Source organism: Ochotona curzoniae, unplaced genomic scaffold (assembly GCF_017591425.1).
Source record: "Ochotona curzoniae isolate NIBS_2020 unplaced genomic scaffold, NIBS_Ocur_1.0 scaffold_1037, whole genome shotgun sequence".
Lineage (NCBI taxonomy): Eukaryota > Metazoa > Chordata > Mammalia > Lagomorpha > Ochotonidae > Ochotona > Ochotona curzoniae.
Window position 1 is genome coordinate 6,392,631 of NW_024467083.1, and position 19,207 is coordinate 6,411,837.

The following is a 19,207-nucleotide window of genomic DNA, read 5'->3' on the forward strand; positions in this document are numbered from 1 at the left end:
AGGAGTAAGTTGAGAGCTTTTCAGTTGTTTTCTTTGTGTTGTGTTTTGCTTCTTTTGCAACTAATGCACTGCATGTGGTGGTTTGCAGTGGTATCATTGGTCGTAGCAGGAAAGAATTCAAGAGATACTTATTCAACTTCATCGCTGCCATGCCTCTTGTAAGTTTAATTCTTTAAAAATCTCGCTTAAGTAGTGAAAATTTGCGTCCTTGTTAAAATCTTTAAGATGTCTTGCTTATTGAATTCTTTAAAAATGTGTGACATTGCATTCCTATGTTGAGCTTAGTCATAATAATTTATAGCATAATTTTTCAGTATGTTTGTGCTACTTAGAGAAATTAAAAGGAATTGTGTACTAAGTATGTATAAATTTTATTCCTAGTTATGTACATAATTTATTTTTAATCATCAGGCCCAACTTTATCCAGTTTTTAGTTTATCCTGTTAGCTGGCAACAGCACCTGTCTTCCAGGTGTGACAGAAAGGTGTTTCTAGGTATTCCCAAATTAGGACATATCCTGATTGAGAACTGTTGGTTTAGGCTATGGTTTAGTCTCTCCCCTGGGTGGCACAGGCCCAGATATTTGGGCCATCCTCCATTGCATTCCCAGGTGCATTAATAGGAAGCTGGGTTAGAAACAGAGCAGCTGGGATTCAAACCAGAATTCCAGTGTGAGATTTTGTGTCCTGAGCTGTATTTTAATATGCTACGTATAACACCAGCCTCCTTAAACTATGTTTTTAGTAAATGTAACTTCAGTGTTTATACAATTCCATATCTCAGTTTGTGGTGTTGATGGAAAAAAACCAGATGATATAAAGATAAATAACTCCCCAAAGCAGATCTTTGTATTAGATAAAAATGTGACAGATTTATTTACAAAATTTACAGGGTGCAACTCATAATTAGAATTCAGTTTAATGTAAGATTATTAAAGCCAGTTGCACTTGAGTTGGCCTGTTTTCTTAGCATCAGTGTAAATGCTAAGTAAAACATCTAAATCATTTAAGTTTGGACTGTCAGTTATAAAAATCATAGGACTTGAGGACACAGTGAATGACAGAGAAATAATCAATATTTGCTTGCTTTTTTAGATCTCTTTGGTTAATAACTTCTTAAAGTATGGGTTAAATGAACTGAAACTATGCTTTCGAGTACGACTCACTAAATACCTCTATGAGGAGTATCTCCAGTAAGTGATATACCTGTTTTTATATTAAAATACTTAAATTGAGTCACAATATTTATGATCCTGGGGTATAGTTGTGTTTTTTATTTAACATATAAAAGCCTGCTCCTAGCCTGCTGTGAGGCATAGAAGCATCTGGGAAATGAGTTACCTGGAATCTGGTTCTCTTCATCTTTCTCTGGACTTGCTTCCTGTAAAAGTTAAAAAAAAAAACAAAACAGGAAAGAAAAAAAAAAGAGGGCCAGTTTTCAGTCTATCTGGCTCTAAACTTTTTCTGTTATATTAAATGAGGTAGAATAATGAAAGGTATTTTGCTTTGCTTTAAAAATCACTTGTTTTAAAGTCGTGTTTTTAACTGCTGTTTTAGAGCTTTCACGTATTACAAAATGGGAAATCTGGACAACAGAATAGCTAATCCAGACCAGCTGCTCACACAGGATGTTGAAAAATTTTGTAACAGTGTAGTTGATCTATATTCAAATCTTAGTAAGGTAAGTTTTTTTTTTTAATTATTTGTTTAATTTGTTGACCTTTGGTTTTAAGAAAAAGTCCTTAGAGTTGGATGGAGAAGTCATAACGTGTAAATATTTAATGTTTTTATAAGAACATTGGAGTTACTGTAATAGCTTTAATTGTATTTAGTTAGTTTTAATGTTATTTTTCTATGGTGTTTTGGCCAGGAACTGACAGGTGTCTTACAAAGACTTTGTAAGAGTTTAAAGGCTAGAATTTTCAGGCTGAAAAGACATTTGAACTTTCATTTCTTCACCTGTGTATTTCTAGCATTTGTTACAGATTGTCAGTTTGTGTTTCTAGTCGCACATCCATAACAATAAATAGAACTTCTTTCCCTGCCTGTGTGTCTGCTTCCGTATCTCTAATAGAGCAAAAAAATTTTACAAGAAGTTAATTGGCTTTAGTTTTCTAGAAATTCTTATTTATTTAAAAGGGGAAGAGCAAGAGATAGAGACAGTCACTGGTTCATTCTCTCCTGAAATTCCGATAACTACCGGAGCCGGGCCAGGCCAAAGCCCGGAGCAGGAACTGAGTTTCCCAAGTAGATAGATGGTAGTTACCCAACTAATTGAGTCATAACCTGCTTCCCTCCAGTCTGTGGTAACAGGAAGCTGAATTCTGATGCAGAGCTGGGACTGGAAGCCAGGCACGTTGATGATGGTGGTGTTACAAGTGGTGTCTTAACTGTTCTCCAAACGCCCATCCATGTAGTTTTCTAATTACTGTTTTCTCCTTCACAGAATGTTGTCAAAGCCCTTAACTTAGATAGGCCCTTACTGATTTTTTCCTCTTTGTGCTAATTTCTTTAGTTCTTACTTGTCTTAGATATCTTGTCTCACCACCCTTACAGCTGTTACTGTGTCTTCTTAAGACTTATTTGTCATGACCTCCTGCACTGACTAGGATCTTCTCCCCTCTTCCTGATAGGTTCATCATCCTGTCACAGTTGGTCCAGATATCCATTCTTGGGGCAAAAATATATATATAAGGGGCTGAGTTAAGACTTGGAGCACTCCTGCTTCTGCCATGTTGATGGAGAGGATAAGCAGTTCTTAGAAAAATTGGATAATCCACACTAGCTTCCCACCCTGTGCACAGGCCACTACGAAGATAGTTTTTCACTTTGTGAAGATCTTTGTTCTTTATTGAGTTCTCCAGAATTTTTTGTTGAAGGTGGGGCAGGGGAGTACATGAAAGTGTTTATATAAGTTGTTAGATAATGTTTTTATTTATTTATTTGAAAGGCAGAGCCACAGAGACGGTGAGGTTTTTCCTTCACCTGGTTCACTCCCCAAACGACAGTAGTCAAGGCCGGACTGACCAAAGCCAGGAGTCAGGGCCTCAAGTGCTTGAGCCTTTCCAGAATATGCACTAACAGGAAGCCAGAGTGAGAAGTGGAGCCAGGCCTTCCCTGAATGCAGGGATTCCTGTTTGGAATGCAGGCATCCCTATTGTGTAAATGAATTTTGTAGTCAAAACATTATGCATTTTTCCCCATTGTGGTACTAAGCAAGTTTATATTTCAGCTTTTCATGTCTGTGCTAGTGAAGATGGTGATGGTCATCAAATTAATTGTAGTGGTTGTATGCATTACAATGTGTTGTTTTAAGCGTCTACTTGTTTGACTTAAATATGAGTCATTGTATTTGTCAACAACTCAAATGTACCTGAGTTTTTAACTATCTCTACTTTTTAGTAATTTATAGGGGGAAGAAAAGGTAGATGCTAGTACGAGTCCAGTAATAAACCAAGCCATCTATTCTAGTAATAATATTGGTATCAATCAGAAAGAGATGGCTATGGACCTAAAGTGAATGAACACAGTCTGTGTTTCTTGGGACAACAAAATATATGCAGCTAACGTGTTATCAGTTGAACTGTCTCTGTGTGAGGAGCAGTATATTCATGTGTATTCTCAAGACTTGAGTTTTATATCACAAAATTAGATTTATAAGCTCGTATCATTATTTCAGTATATGTGTTATAAGATAATTGAATAAAAAGATATTAAAGCAGGAAGAGCCTTATTTTGCATGCAAAGATACATGAAAAGCTGATAAGTGATTTGAGATTGCAACTCAGGTCATTTTATTTGGTGTCTTTTATCATATCTTTTTCCTACTTGATATTCAGCAGACATTGGTCAAGCTATCAATATTTTAAGTTTCTGAAGATAAGAATTGTATCTGATGTATTTATTGATATATGTTTTGTTATAGTACATAATGGGAACCCTACACGTCGACAAGTAGTAGTAGTATATTAACTATTATTCTAGTTTGTTAGATTTAATCAAATCAGTTCTCTGTTTTTAATTCTGTGTTTTTCAATATTTTGCAGCCATTTCTAGACATAGTTTTATATATCTTCAAGCTAACAAGCGCAATTGGAGCACAAGTAAGTCTGCTTTTATTCTACCTTTTAAATTGTTGATAAGTATTTTCAGTAGCTTGGGAGTCTGTAAGAATATATGTATTTCTCAAAGAATTTTCATAATTGTGTCTTCACATGATGTACCTAACAGTCTAGTTATAAAACAGTATTATAATAATGCTGTAATAATAATAATAATAGATTTAAAAGGTATTCTAGTTTGATGTTTTATTTTTCTTTAAGTCAGATACAGTAATAACCAAAAATACATAAATGTGGAAAATGCATGTACTTTTTCTATAATAATATATGTAAAAAGATGAATTTAACTATTTAATATGAAATTTAAATGTTGCACTAGCAACCCATATAAAATGGATATAACAGTTTCAAGAATGTTTTATAATAACATGTATTGTTGACTGTATTTTTATTAAGGTCTAAACTACAGTTATTTAATATGTACTCTTATATATTTATAACACAATCATGTAATTGTGATTATTTTATATGAATATATACATCTTAATTGATTAATACATAATTTACATGGTGATTTGTTTAGCTTTACAAAACACTGAGGAAAGTTTTTTTTTATTTTTTTGCAAAATTTTCTTTATTTGAAGGCAGAATTACAGAAAGGAGGGGGAGACAATAAGAGAGAAAAAAGAAAGAGAAAGTCTTCCATCTGCTGGTTTACTCATCCAAATGGCCACAGTGGCCAGAGCTGGGCCAGATAGTGTTATATTTGTATTTCTTAAAATCAAACTTTTCATTATGTGTTTTACTCATTTGCTGTAGTTGTTGAAATATATTGAATCATTCAGAGTTAATTAAACATTTTAAAAAGTATACTGTATTCTACATATATTGTGGTAGGAATATGAAATAGTTAGACACAGTTGTTTTATCCATTCATCCATAGATACACAAATCTTTGTAATTGAATAGTGATGCAATAAACCTAGGAGTGGGATAGCCTGGGGGGTGGGAAGGTGTTAGAACTGTTTTCAGTTTTTTACAAGTTTCTATACTCTTCTCCATAACTATAAAAGCTACAAGAATGTGTGTTCCTACCAACAGCTTATCAGGGTTTCTTTTTTCCACATCCTTCATTTATTTTCTCTTGTTTGGAATGGCCATTCAGATGGTACCTTGTGTTGATTTTTACTGCCTTTTCCAGTTTGCTAGTGATCCTGGGCATTTTTCATGTATTTGTTGTATATAAGGCGTGTGTGTGTATATGTATATATATATATATATATATGATCAGATATTACTCAATCACTCAGAAGATTGAAATTCTGACATTTGTAACAAAATGGGTAAAATTAGTGAGCTAAGTCAGACACAGAAGGGCAGATACCATATGTTTTCTTTCATTTGTGGAAATCAAATATATGTATGTAGGTGGGAATATATAGTCAGTATGAATCTAAATACAGTCTTACCAGAGGCTGAGAAGAATGGAGGAATATGAGAAGATTTGATAATGAGTACCATAACAGTCAGGTGAAGGTGTTTCATGGAACAGTGGGCAAGTAAATGGAAGGGCTAGTTGGTATGATTACTTTGTTATGTATATGTGGAAAGATTAAACTCTATCCTGTAGAAAGTGTAGGTAGTTGATATTAATCAAAAATTTAAAAGATAATGCAGAAGAAAACCACAGTCCCTGCTCAAAGAAATTATCATTTGGTAAAAGAAGTAAATATTCAGACAGTTATAGTGTGGTGTGATAAATGTGAGAATGAAACCTTCAGTAAAGTATTCAGTGCCTGGAAGAATCAAAGTTGCTTTTGAACTGCTTTAGGGAGTAAAGTTGCCTTCCACCCTTACCACAATGCTGTGTTCAGTGCAGTGGAGCCCGGGTTATGTAAAGGTATTGAGGGAAGGGCTTGTGATGAGCTTAAAAGGTAAGCGTGTGGTTTCTCTTCTGAGCTTGTCAATGGCTGAAGAGTTCACTTAATGGAAGTAGAAGTGCAGCTGAAACAAGGAGTACAGACAGGGGCAGGCAGCCGGAGCTGCTTAGGGGGATGTGAGCTGGAGTTCTTACGTTGAAATCATATCTTGGGTACATTAGAGTGTTGGACAGGAGGTGTGAATTTATAACAGGGAAAAAATCTGAAAGAAGATAAATATCCAAAGAGACAGCAAGAAAGACATCTGAGGACTCTGTGGAGTCTTAAAATGTTAAATAAGAAGAGTTCTAACAAAGAATATTACATGCCACAGAAAATGAATTGCAATGAAGATATTTTAAGTGAGCAAACACACTGGAGCAGAGGGATGAGCTGCGATGATTGGAAGAGGAACAGATGATTGGTGAAAGTAGAGAGGCTAGTGTTTCTTCAGAAAAGAAGCAAGGGGAGAATAGTTACCATCTCGGGCGAGCAGTTTCTCAAAATCATTGATGATCATGGTACATGTAACTCTGTATCTTTCTTCCTAATAATGACAGGGCCCAGCGAGCATGATGGCCTACTTGCTTGTGTCTGGACTGTTCCTAACTCGACTTAGAAGACCTATTGGTAAGATGACAGTAACTGAGCAAAAGTACGAAGGTGAATATAGATACGTTAATTCCCGGCTCATCACAAACAGGTAAGGAGGGATGTCGCAAAGCTACACTACACTACATTTCACTTTATAGATGTTGGTGTAACATCTTTGGATTCCCAAAAGTCTGGGAACATCCATTTTTACTTGTTTTGAAAGTATTTCAAAATTGTGAAAGTTACTCATTTTGTAAAATAATAATCTTCCACATTTTGAACATTGTTTTTAAAAGATAATTATTTCCTGGTTTATGTGAAAGGCAGAGATAGGAACTTTCGTCCACTGGTTTCTCACTGTCTGCACCAACTTGAACGTGGCTAGGCCACAGCCAGGAGCTGGGAATGTAGTCCAGGTCTCTGTGTAGGTAGGTGGCAGGGACCTGACTGCCTGAGGCATCATCTGCTGCCTCCCAGGGTATAGACTTCACATCAGTAAGCAGCTGACATAGGCCCAGAACTGGGCCTGGATCATGGGCATTCCAGTGGGGCTTGCCAGAGTCCCCAGTCACATCCTACCTAGGGTGTGGTGAGTGACCAGTTTTCAAATCATTTGTTTTTAAATATAGTCATGGTATAATTAAAATTTCAATTTTCTAATATTCCTCAAAGAAAATTTGGTTACAGTTTGTCCAAAAAAATTTAAAAATTTTTTTGTAATGCTTAATAATTCATCCTCAGTTACCTGTTTCTATATATGTTCCAGTTTTAATGGAAGAAGCACATGTTTGGACCCAGCTATACTAGTTTCAGAATCTGTGTCCTCTGCTTACCAGCTTTATGATCTTAGCATGTTATTCAAAGCTTCAGTTTTCCTGTTCATAATAGGCATATAAGGTTATTAGGATTAAATTCAGTTGTGTATATACACACAGCTTTTAGCTCAGTTTTGGTTAAGGAGCAAGAGTTAAAATTTTCTCGTGATCGTCAACTTTGAGTCGTTTTGAGGGTCCTAATGTTTATTTACTAATAATGTTTTATGTACAGGCTTCTCTAGGAGTTTACCAGATTACTTTGGAAATTGCTTTTATAAGTTTCTCTTCCTTATTTCCTTGGAATACCAAAATAACACCAATTTTGAATGGGGTTTTATGTTTTCGGGAAGCAGAGGAATAGATTGTTAAATGGAGAGTGACTTGCCAACTAAATGAATGATGCCCTTGGCTGGGATCTTTATGAATCAGGTGGTTCCAGCAAGTGGACATTAGCTGTGTCACCTAAGGCAGGGCAGTGCCCAGTACACCGTGGTCACAGCTCTGTGTCCTTGTTCTCTTGGCTCTGCCTTCCTTTGTGTTTCCCTTTCCCTCAGCCAGTTCTTCTTACATTCACCCCGATTTCACCAGCTTCTCTTCCCTGCAGAGAGGTCCAGAAATAATAAGGGGCCATTACTTCTTAGCAGAGATATTCTGCCACCAAGTCCCACAGCCAATTTTGCTTTCCATCTCATTGACCAGAAAGACCTCTGGCTTGTGACTGAAGCAGTCACTGTGGGTGCTGTAATCAGCAGAGAAGGAGCAGGTGGATGTTAAGTACAGACCAGTGCTTGACAGGCTGCACATAGCTCTTAGTCACAAGATATTCATTTACATACAAATGCTCAGTCACTAAATAACTGTATTTCCATTATTTTCAAATTTAGCTGCCATTAAAATTAATTGCTAAATTGTTTTTTTAATAGTGAAGAAATTGCCTTTTACAATGGAAATAAAAGAGAAAAGCAGACAATCTACTCAGTGTTTCGAAAACTGGTAAGGCATATATGTTGTTGGAGAGAATTTTATTTGGCTTATATTGTCTTTAAGTTGTGCTGATATGTGTGTGTTTATATGTGTGTGTATATATGTATGTTTACATATACATATATATCTTTAAAATGTATATATACACATAAACATATACCTGTGTATATAACTTAGATATTTTAAGTAGCTGTAAATTAATCCTATTTGTATTTTTAATGGGAAACATGAGGTTAACAATTATATCAATTAAATGGGAGAATCAAGATGGTGGAATAGGGTAAGGACACGTTTAAATGGACGGAGAAACATTTAATTAGGATGAAGCAGAGAGGACATATTTCAGGAAATAGGAAAGGACAGAACAACAGCAGAGGGGTACCTGGAGACTGACAGACACAGGAAAGCAGCGGGCACAGCAGTGTGGTGTTGCAGTGACTGATATTCCAGCATGGTGATCGGAATTCCACCAGCAACCAGGTGGGAAGGGACTTTCACTGGGAGCTTGGGAGGTGAATCCAGACAAAGAACTGTCTGTCCTGCTGGTCCGTTTGATTTGACCAGAAGCAGAGACAGAGCAGCACATCTTAGACGGGCAGTATGAGAACAGAGTGGATTTCTAGTCAGGCCCCTGGAGCTGAATTCAGTGCCATTTTGCGTAAGGAGGAAAGGGCAAGGAAAAGGACTGAGCATGCTCTGAGTGGGGAGTGAACTCATTTCTAACTTGGTGAACTACAACAATGTGGCATTCTACGGGTTCCACCCAGGCCAGGTCTGGGTAGCCCTCGGATCTGACGGCCAGCAGATCAAGAACTGTAGTGGTGGTACGACAGGCGCCATTTTGTGCACCGTGGCAAAAGCTTTGGGACTGCAGGGGACAACAGTGAAGTGTGCATGTACTGAGCTTGCGAGAACTCGCTGAGGTCCTGCAGGAAAATAATACTGACTGTGGCGTCGTACAGGTCAAAATAGGTCCGTGTGGCACCCAGACCTAACGTCCAACAGGTTCCAATAAGATCAGCAGCACCAATAAACTAACTAGATAAGATACTTGGTGTCTCTCTAATCCTGGGACCTGCTCCAACCAGAAGTGGGAGAAAGGTTGCAGAGACAACGGTGCAGCCTCAGCACGGTATCTATCACAGGAGGTGGAGAGTGGTGAGCCAAGAGCTGGGGCTGTGGAGACCACAGTGGAAATCTGAAATAAGAACCCAGACCTGGAACTCGCTGGAGATTGTGGCACAGGTGGCTGCAAGCAAAAGGCTGTGTACCAACTGCAATAAGTGAAATCGCATTGTAGACCTGTGGGTGACACAGCTTAGAAACCTGCCCCAAGAAGAAGACTCTGCTAACCAGAAGTACAATGATCAAGAGCAAAAGAAAAGACAAAGGCACAATGAATATTGCTGAAAACTCCCCTGCAAAGGAGCAAAACCCTTTGGCAACCTCATAGTGAACTGAGGGAAGACATCGAGAAAATGGGGGACACAGAATCCATAAGACTCATTTTAAAGATTTTGATAAAAAATGAGAAGCTCATGCAAGAGTTCAAAGAATTTAAGGAAGCAGTAAAGCAAATCAAGGCTGGTATATCAGAAATTCAGAACACAGTAGAGTAAATTAGAAGTGCAGTGGAGAGTCTCCAAAATAGAATGAAGCAAGCAGAAGGAAGAATCTCAGAATTGGAAGATATCTCCTGTCACCAGGGGGAAGCAAACAAAAAGCTGGAAGCAGAGTTGGATCAGGCCAAAAAAAGTATTCAAGAATTGAAAGACACTATTAAGAGGCCAAATATAAGAGTTATTGGAGTCCCAGAAGGTGCAGAAAGAGAAGCTGGGTTTGCAAATGTATTTAATGAAATAATCAAGGAAAATTTCCCTAATCTGGAGAAAGAATTGGGAAACAAGGTCTAGGAGGGGTAATGAACTCCCAACAGCCTTGATCAAAAGCAATCCTCACCAAGACATATGATAGTCAAGCTCTCTTCAATTGAGCATAAGGAAAAGATAATTAAATGTGCACGTGAAAAAAAATCAATTGACATATAAAGGAATGCCAATTAAGCTCACAGGAGATCTCTCACAGGAAACTATAGGCAAGAAGAAAATGGAGTGACATATTCCAGATTCTAAAAGAAAATAATTGTCGGCCTAGGATAACATATCCAGCAAAGCTTTCTTTTGTCTTTGAAAATGAAATGAAATTCTTCCATAGTAAAGAGAAGCTAAAAAAATTTGCCTCTACCAAACTTGCCCTACAAAGAATACTTCAAGATGTTCTCTTGCCAGAGAAGAGGAATAGCACCCACCAAAACCAAAGGCAAATATGAAGAACATCTCAGTAAAATGACAACAGAAGACTAAACCAATGAACAACCATTCCTAAAATGACAGGACCAAATTGCCACCTATGTATATTTAACTCTGAATGTAAATGGCTTAAGCTCAGTCAAACATCATAGATTAGTAGACTGGATTAAAAAACAAAACTCATCTGTTTATTGTCTGTAGGAGACAAACTTCAACAAAGATCAGTGGAAACTATATCACATGGGTTTTGTTGTTTTCTGTTGCTTTCATCTCTTCAAAACACTTTCTTCTGATTAAATCATTCAATAACTCGTAGATCATGCAGTGGCATCATTTTCTTCAAGAAGGTTCTTGATTTTCATTTCTTCAGCTACACGTTAGTCATTTAATAGCATGTTGTTTAACTTCTTGGTGTTGTTAATTTTTTTCTTATTGATTTTGTTTTGTGGCTCTTCATTTAAGGGAATGTACAGTAGTTGTATAATGGAGACTGTCTTATCTAGTAACATGTCGTTTAACTTCATGGCATTGTCAATTTCTATTTTTCTTTCTATTGTTGATTTTGTATCATGACTTTTCATTTGAGGGGAAATAAAGACTAACATCCAAATGTGAGGATGCAGTGTGGTATGCATTTCTGCTTCCAGACAAGGATGGACTTACAATGAAACTATTTACTATATCTTGACAATAGGATTCTGGACTTTCTGCCATTGTCCATGCCCACAATGATGGACATATGACTGAGTATGAAGAACTGTAATTTAGTAATGAAATAAAGGAACTAGGTGGGGCAGGGAGGAAACTGGAGAGGGGATAAGGGAATATGGAACTGTGTCATAAAATGATAGCAGTAATAATCAAATGTAAAAAAATTAAATAAAATTAAAAGAAGAAAATGTAAAAAAACAATTATATCAATTAAATGGCTCACTTATAAAAATGGATAGAATTTATTAGTCATCAGTGCATTTTTACAGATATTTCTTAGGAATTTTTTATTTAGATTTATTGTTTTTATCAGAAAGGCAGATTTATAGAGAGAAGGAGAGACAGAGAGAGAACTTCCATCTGCTGGTTCACTCCCCAAGTGAACACAACAGCAGCACTAAGTTTGTGAAATTAAATATATATTTTAGATTATTTAGAAAGGGTGAAGTTGTCATTTTTGATCTGTTTCAGAAATTGGATCTTCAGCATGTTGATGTTTAATATAACTATTTGAATAGGCTCACTGATAATGCATTGAAGGTATTTTGTCATGTGTTCTTCACATGGCTTATTGATCCTCATCCTTCAAAGTTTCAGTCAACATGATCGTGCCTTTTATGGGGCTTTGCCTTCTCTTATCTGCCTATTCGGAGAGTTACTATCAGTTATGTGTTTCTTCAAAAGCATATATTGCTAATTGCAATTACCTTGTTTGTTTACTGGTTGTCCTCTTTCACTAGGATGTAAACTGCATGAGCTCAGGAACTGCATCTGTTGTTCCCATTGTTGTATCTAGCTGTGAGCAGTGTATGACACTTGATATTCATTGCATAAAAGCCCAAACACTTTCCTAGTTGCAGACAGCCCCATGAACAAATGACCCTTACGCCTAGGAAACCATGTTTTAGTGGCAAGTAGTAATAAATTCTGTGACCAAAATGAAGTGGTAGACTATTATAAAGAATAGTGATTAGCTATTTTTGGCTAGAAAGGTCAGAAAGGTCTTTGTTGAGATAATGCTTACACAAAAAGCAATGTGAAATGAAGGAGTTAGTCATAAGATGTACATTTTTAGGAAGAAAGTCCTGGTAATGTGGATAGCAAGAAGAAAGCCTTAAGGAAAGATTATTTGAGGAATTGGTGTATATGGGGCTCTGGAGCAAAGGAACAGCTGACATTGAGCTTGAAAATGGGTCCCGGGGCCAAGCTATGTATGACCTTGAGTCATCTGATAGGTGGGTTGTTAAAGAACACTGACAAACCAGAATTTAAAAAAAAGTTTTTATGCTCAAATTAAAGCTACAGAGTTAGGTTGAGTGGCATTGATTTACATTAATACTTGATTTGGATTTTGTGTGAATATTTTTTGAGGAAGTGCAGATTATAATACATGTCTCTGTGAAAGTGAATCATCTAGTACTGATTGGTGCTACTGGTGTTGTAAAGCAAATGAATGTCCTGTTTGCTTTGGTTGTTAATGAGTTTAAGGATGTATAAATCTGACAGTTTTGTGACTGTGATGGCATAGGACTGTTGCATGCAAAGGAAAACAGTGTTGTTAAAATGACTTACATGATTTCTGTTCTCATAAAATGGTTCCGTGAAGTCCTTGACAACTCCTCTGTGAATAGCATTCTGCTCAGATAAATAGCTGCATGATATAATCAGAAATCAGTCACAGGGCCCGGCACGGTGGCGCAAGTGGTTAAAGGTCCTCACCTCGCACGCCCGGGATCCCATATGGGCACCGGTTTTAATCCCGGCAGCCCCGCTTCCCTTCCAGCTCCCTGCCTGTGGCCTGGGAAAGCAGTCGAGGACGGCCCAAAGCTTTGGGAACCTGCACCCGCGTGGGAGACCCAGAAGAGGCTCCCGGCTTCGGATCAGCATAGTATCGGCCCGTTGCGCTCACTTGGGGAGTGAATCATCGGACGGAAGATCTTCCTCTCTGTCTCTCCTCTCTGTATATCCACCTTTCCAATGAAAAAAATAATAAAAATAAATCTTTAAAAAAAAGAAATCAGTCACACAAGAAATATTTATTGAATATATTAATTCTAAAGTTTGTTTTATCCTCATGGTATGTTTGAATTCTCTAAGTATAGGAAAAAATATGTAATTTTTGTTTTTGTTTTCTGCTAGGTGGAGCATTTACATAATTTCATTTTGTTCCGGTTCTCCATGGGTTTCATTGATAGTATAATTGCCAAATGTGAGTATATTTTAAAAGAGATAGTTCATTGAAATTAGAGAAATAATTGAAGTACAGCTAACGTTTCAAATCGCACATCTTGTTTCAGACCTGGCAACTGTGGTTGGTTATCTAGTTGTCAGCCGCCCTTTCCTCGACTTGTCTCATCCTCGACATCTCAAGAGCACACATTCAGAACTTCTGGAGGTATAGTGATGATAATAAAATGGAAAGTCAAAGCTAAAAGTAGAACCTAATATTTATTTTGGAAATGTGAGTGAAAAAATATTGTTTATTTCTGTTTAAGGATTACTACCAAAGTGGAAGAATGCTTTTGCGAATGTCCCAAGCTCTGGGTCGAATAGTTTTGGCTGGGCGTGAAATGACTAGATTGGCTGGGTAAGATTAGTCATAATAATAAAAAGTAGCCGAGAATAATTTTTAAAAATACGCTTATCTTTAGTTAATGTATACTGTTGAGGTTAAGATAAGGGGAAATTCCTTATTCTAGCAAACTGGTTTCTATGGAAAAGTGAAACTTCTCTCCGACAGTGAACTTTTCGTGTTTCCTGGAGACAAGTGTCTGGAGCTTTGTGCTAGATTAGTGATCAGCAGGCTGTTGGTCCATGGACACTGGACCAGTTAATATCTTCATGGCCAAGATAGAATGCATAAAATACTATAAGGATTCCTTTTCTGTTGCAAATACAGTTCTTCATGGTTTGTGGCATAAGGGGTGCATCTGTTCATTTAGGATTTTTTGAGCCATTTATTGAGGTATAGAAAACAATACATTTTATGTATTCAGTAAACACAGGGATAAGTCATATACCTGTGATTCCGTTGGCACACTCAGCTGCACGAGCATACCCATCATGTTTCCAAGTTCCCTAAATTTCCTTAGGAAGTTCCTCATTGTGTATAACAGAAAAATCCTGTCTGCTTCTCTCACTTTCTCTTGGACCGTCTTGTCATTTTTATACTCCCAAATCTTTTGTCATTAGCTTTGATTTCTCTAAATTACCACAATGATTTCCATCTAATGTTAGCGCTTGCCTTCTTTCTTCTTTTATTTAAATTTTTATTGGAAAGTCAGAGAAAGAAAGAGAGAGAAAGATCTTCCATGCACTAATTCACTTCCCAAGTGGCTGCAATGGCTGGAGCTTTGAGCTCGATCAGGAGCCAGGAGCTTCTTCTGGATCTCCCACGCGGGTGCAGGGTCCCAAGGCTTTGGGCCATTCTCTACTGCCTTCCCAGGCCACAAGCAGGGAGCTGGAAGGGAAGTGGGGTATCCTGTATATGAACCAGCACCCATATGGGATCCTGGTGCATGCAAGGCCACTTTAGCCACTAGGCTACTGTGCCAGGCCCTCTTTATCCCTCTTAAGAAATATCCCCAATTCTTCCCTGTTTGCATGCACTTGACATGCATCTGATAAATACTTTGCCCAGATAGAAAACCCAACTTCACACCTGGCTTCCTAGGTCCCTGTAATAGAAACTTAGTGTCCATACTTCCTGGTCTGAGGAATGCATCAGCAGTAGTCCTTTGGTAATATCTAGGAGAAACTTCCTTAAAATTCTGCCAGCCAGCAGTCGCTTTGCCTTGTTTCTTAACAAAGTATCTATTGAGATGGAGCTTATGGGAACCTGTTGCTTTATGCCCTTGTTGCTGCTCTCCCACCGAAGCCCCATAAAACATGTATTATTACTAACTGCATGTTGATGCAGTCTTTTTGGATTGTTTAATTTAAACTTGAGTATGATTTTAGAAACTAAACTTTGCATAAGATAAAGATTAGTAGTACTATGCAGTTTTAATTATTTTTTTCTTTTATTTTTAGTTTTACTGCTCGAATTACGGAACTAATGCAGGTATTAAAGGATTTAAATCAAGGCAAATATGAACGTACAATGATCTCACAAGAAAAGGGTAAATATGAATCTTAGGATTTAGGTTACATATGATGCTTTTGCTGGCATGGTATGATTGATGCATTAATTCTTACTTTTCATTTAAGGTATCGAAGAAGCACAGATGAGCCCCTTGATTCCTGGTGCTGGAGAGATCATCAATGCAGATAACATTATAAGGTATGTGTAGCAAGGGATTCTTCAGCACTGCCAACGCTTGCTCATCTTCCGAGGAACCATTCTCTTCCAGCCTCCGGTTGCTTCTTGTTTAATTTTAAATTGTCCTTTTTTAAAATGGCTTTTGATATATAAAAATTATGTATATTTAAGGTATACAACTTGATGTTTTGATTTGTGTATGCGTTTTGCAGTAGTATTCCCTGCTTCCAGGAATAATTAATGCCTTTATCTATCACTTAGTAACTTGTTACTATTTGTGAGAGTGAGTGAATGGGCAGATTGGTGTGTAGGAGTGGTAGGAATTTAACATCTGTCTTAGCAGATTTGGAGTTTTCTGTGTAGTATTGACTGTTGTCCCTAGACTGTACATGAGAATTTACTCATCTTGCAAAACATAATGGAGACTTCGATAAGTTTGAACAGTGTTCCCATCCCCCTTCTCTTAGTACCTGGCAGCCGTCATTTTATTCTCTGTTCCTATAAATTTTGCTATTACAGATTTCACATAAAGTAAGATCATACAATACATCTGTGTCTTACTCATTTTACTTAAAACAATGTGCTTCATTACTGGGGTTGAAAATAGCACAAGACAGGATACACTTGCATGCTATGTTTTCATTATCCTTGTTAGAAATTTCTGAGTTGTTGTCATAGTGAACATGGGAATTAAGAATATCGTTGAGATCCGGATTTTATCTTTGATTGTATATTCAGAAGTTGACTTGCTAGATCATACAGTAATGTTTTGAACATGGAGGGGGGAACCTCGTTGCTATTTTCCATAATGGATATACTAATTTACATTTCCACCAATAGTGTAGAAGGGTTTACTTTTTTTCCTCATCTCACCATTAATTTCTTTTGTCTTTTGGTAAAATCGTGTTAGGTGTTAGATTTAGTTTGCTGTGATTTTGATTTGCTTTTTCTTTTAAGAATAGAGATACTATTTTTGCATTTTTTATATACCTAATGACTTTCTGAATTTTTCTTTAACAAGTGTGTCTGATTAGGCCCTTTTCTCATTTTTTTCCACTTGTTATTTTTATTTGGGGTGTTTAATTGTATGATTTCCTTATTTGTTTTTAAATTATTCTTTTTATTCATTTCCTCGATAGGTTTGATCATGTTCCTTTGGCAACACCAAATGGAGACATTTTGATCAGAGATCTTAATTTTGAAGTAAGTTTTTAAGTGACACATAATAGTTTAAATTGCCTTCAAAATATAAATTAAAAAGTTGTTGTCTGAGTATTTAAATGAACTTTAATATTTGCCTTAATCTCTGAATCTACAGAATTGTTTTAAAAGAACATTTAGAAATATGTTTTTCTTAATTGATATAAAATTTCAAATACTGTCACCCCCAACCTGTATGCAAAGGAAATCTGTGTCATGATAGTCGCAGATGATACAGTTAATTGAAATCTTCAGTGGATCATGAATATTTATATATGCAGACATAATTTCCTCCTCTTTTAAATTTAAAAAAATTGTGATTTGAAGTTGCCTTTACTTTGCAAGAGAATTATACCTGTAAAAACAAAATAACGGGGTTTCTTATGACCGATACAAACTGTGTAAGATCAGTGTAATAACACTGCAACTAGCCGCTCTGAATGCAGATCCCTGGCTCAGGGACGGGGCGGGCTTAGCATGCCGCTCACAGTGCTTGGGTCTGAGTCCAGAATGTGATTCTGACTCCAGACGTATAAAAGCTGACTCTGGAAGGCAGCAGTGATGTTTCAAGTAGTTGGGTCCCTCCTGCCCTTGTAGGAAACCTCAACTCAGTTCTGGGCTCTTGGCTTTCACTGCGCTGGGTCTTGGCTGCTGCGGCATTTGTGGTGTAAACTTGTGGGTAGCAGATGTGTCTGTCTTTTCCCTCCTTTCCCTCCCTCCCTCTCTGCATCTCTCCCTCCCTCCCTTCCTTTCTCTTTTTATTTTTTTAGTTTATTTATTTGAAAGTTATGGGGGGGGGGTGGCGTGGAATGAAGAGAGAACCTCTATCTGCTGGTTCGTTCCTTCAAATGGCCACAGTGACTGAAATAGAGCTGGCCCAAAGCCGGGCACCAGGAGTTTCTTCTGAGTCTGCCGCAGAGGTGTAGGGACCCAAGCACTTGGACAATCTTCTGTTGCTTTCCCAGGCACTTTAGCAGGTAGCTGGATTGAAAGTGAAGCTGCTGTGACTCGAATTGCCACCCATGTGGAATGCTGACGCTACATGAAGCTTTATCAACTATGTCATAGTGCCAGCCCCTATGCCTTTCAAATTTAAAAAAAAAATAGATGCTTGGTGAATAATGATTCAGTCTGTTCATAACATATGGGGCCCTGTGCAATAGCGTAGTGGCTAAAGTCCACGCTTGCATGTGCTAGGATTCCAAATGGGTGTCAGTTCATGTCCTGGCTGCTCCACTTCCCTTTTAGCTCCCTGTTTGTGGCCTGGGAGAGAGAGAGAGAGAGAGAGAGAGAGAGAGAGACAGAGACAGAGACAGAGACAGAGACAGACAGACAGACAGACAGACATGCTCTGGGAAGAAGAAGCTGCCTGAAGTGGGTGAAAGTTAATGTGAGACTTCCCGATTGAATAGTGCTTGACCTTTCACTTTCCTTTTTTTGTGTTTTGGTGTGAACATAAGGTAGACTCACAGCACAGGCCCTTACATGGCTTAAGTGAGAAGGGATTTGGGAGCTCTGTGTCCAGGTACCTGGCTCTATCTTGCAGATGGCAATTATGGTCCACAATATAACTTTGCTGTAAGATTGCTTTATTTTTAGTGCAAGGCTCTTCTTTTAAAGCCCTTATGTTTGGATTTAATACATTTCTGGCATGTCCCTTAAACATCACTTTCATTGTCTTGAAAAGGCCCTTAGCTTTTTACCATTTTGGTTTTATTTGAACGGTTATTTGAGTCCTCTGTTGTCCCCATATTTGCCCAAGTTTTTATTTCATTGGTAACTATTCTGCTAATCTCCTAATATCCTGTTATTCTTGTTGTTTTTTCCACCCCTGGGAGATTTCTTTGGCTTTTGTCTTTCTTGTCCACTGCTAGAGTTTGTTTTCTACCCTCTTTAACTTACGGTATTCTAGATTAGTTTTTACTTTTTCTCATTCTGTCTTTACATCGTTTTTCATAATACCACTTTTCTTCATGTAGCTGCTTGTCACATCCCCTTATCTGTTACACATCTGGCTCACTTGAAAGAAGAGATTAGCTTCTCTTGAGAGAGAGGGATAGAGAATAAGTCTGGGATTTGATCACCACAGTTAAATGTTTCCTACTTTATAATTTATTTGTCTTTTGGATTACATTATAACCAAAAAAAAAAAAAACTTCTCCGGGATAAAATATTCTATATATTTTTTCTTTATAAACTCCCTGGCACAGGCATGTTTAAATACTCTTATGAGAGCTAAGGTGAACTGAAGAGATCCTGAGGTATGATCATGTGTAGGTTATAAGGTGAGGATTAAAATATGTGTGTACTTTATATCTTCCTCAAATATTTACCTTTTCAGGAAGGTATGTTTA

At 37.4% G+C, this 19,207-nt stretch overlaps 1 protein-coding gene across 4 annotated transcripts in view; it reads left to right on the forward strand.

The window, feature by feature from the left end:
- The window catches only part of ABCD3 (ATP binding cassette subfamily D member 3), a 73,589-nt gene that overhangs the window by 37,544 nt on the left and 16,838 nt on the right, over positions 1-19,207 (forward strand). For 3 of the 4 annotated variants that reach the window (XM_040998238.1, XM_040998241.1, XM_040998240.1), the window contains 12 exons: positions 89-158; positions 1,095-1,192; positions 1,557-1,680; positions 4,046-4,102; positions 6,540-6,682; positions 8,312-8,381; positions 13,532-13,601; positions 13,690-13,787; positions 13,888-13,979; positions 15,425-15,513; positions 15,602-15,674; positions 16,793-16,856. In XM_040998238.1, the coding sequence (XP_040854172.1) occupies positions 89-158; positions 1,095-1,192; positions 1,557-1,680; positions 4,046-4,102; positions 6,540-6,682; positions 8,312-8,381; positions 13,532-13,601; positions 13,690-13,787; positions 13,888-13,979; positions 15,425-15,513; positions 15,602-15,674; positions 16,793-16,856 (1,048 nt within the window). The remainder of the gene's footprint in view (positions 1-88; positions 159-1,094; positions 1,193-1,556; positions 1,681-4,045; positions 4,103-6,539; positions 6,683-8,311; positions 8,382-13,531; positions 13,602-13,689; positions 13,788-13,887; positions 13,980-15,424; positions 15,514-15,601; positions 15,675-16,792; positions 16,857-19,207) is intronic. The other variant, XM_040998239.1, reaches the window with a different exon arrangement.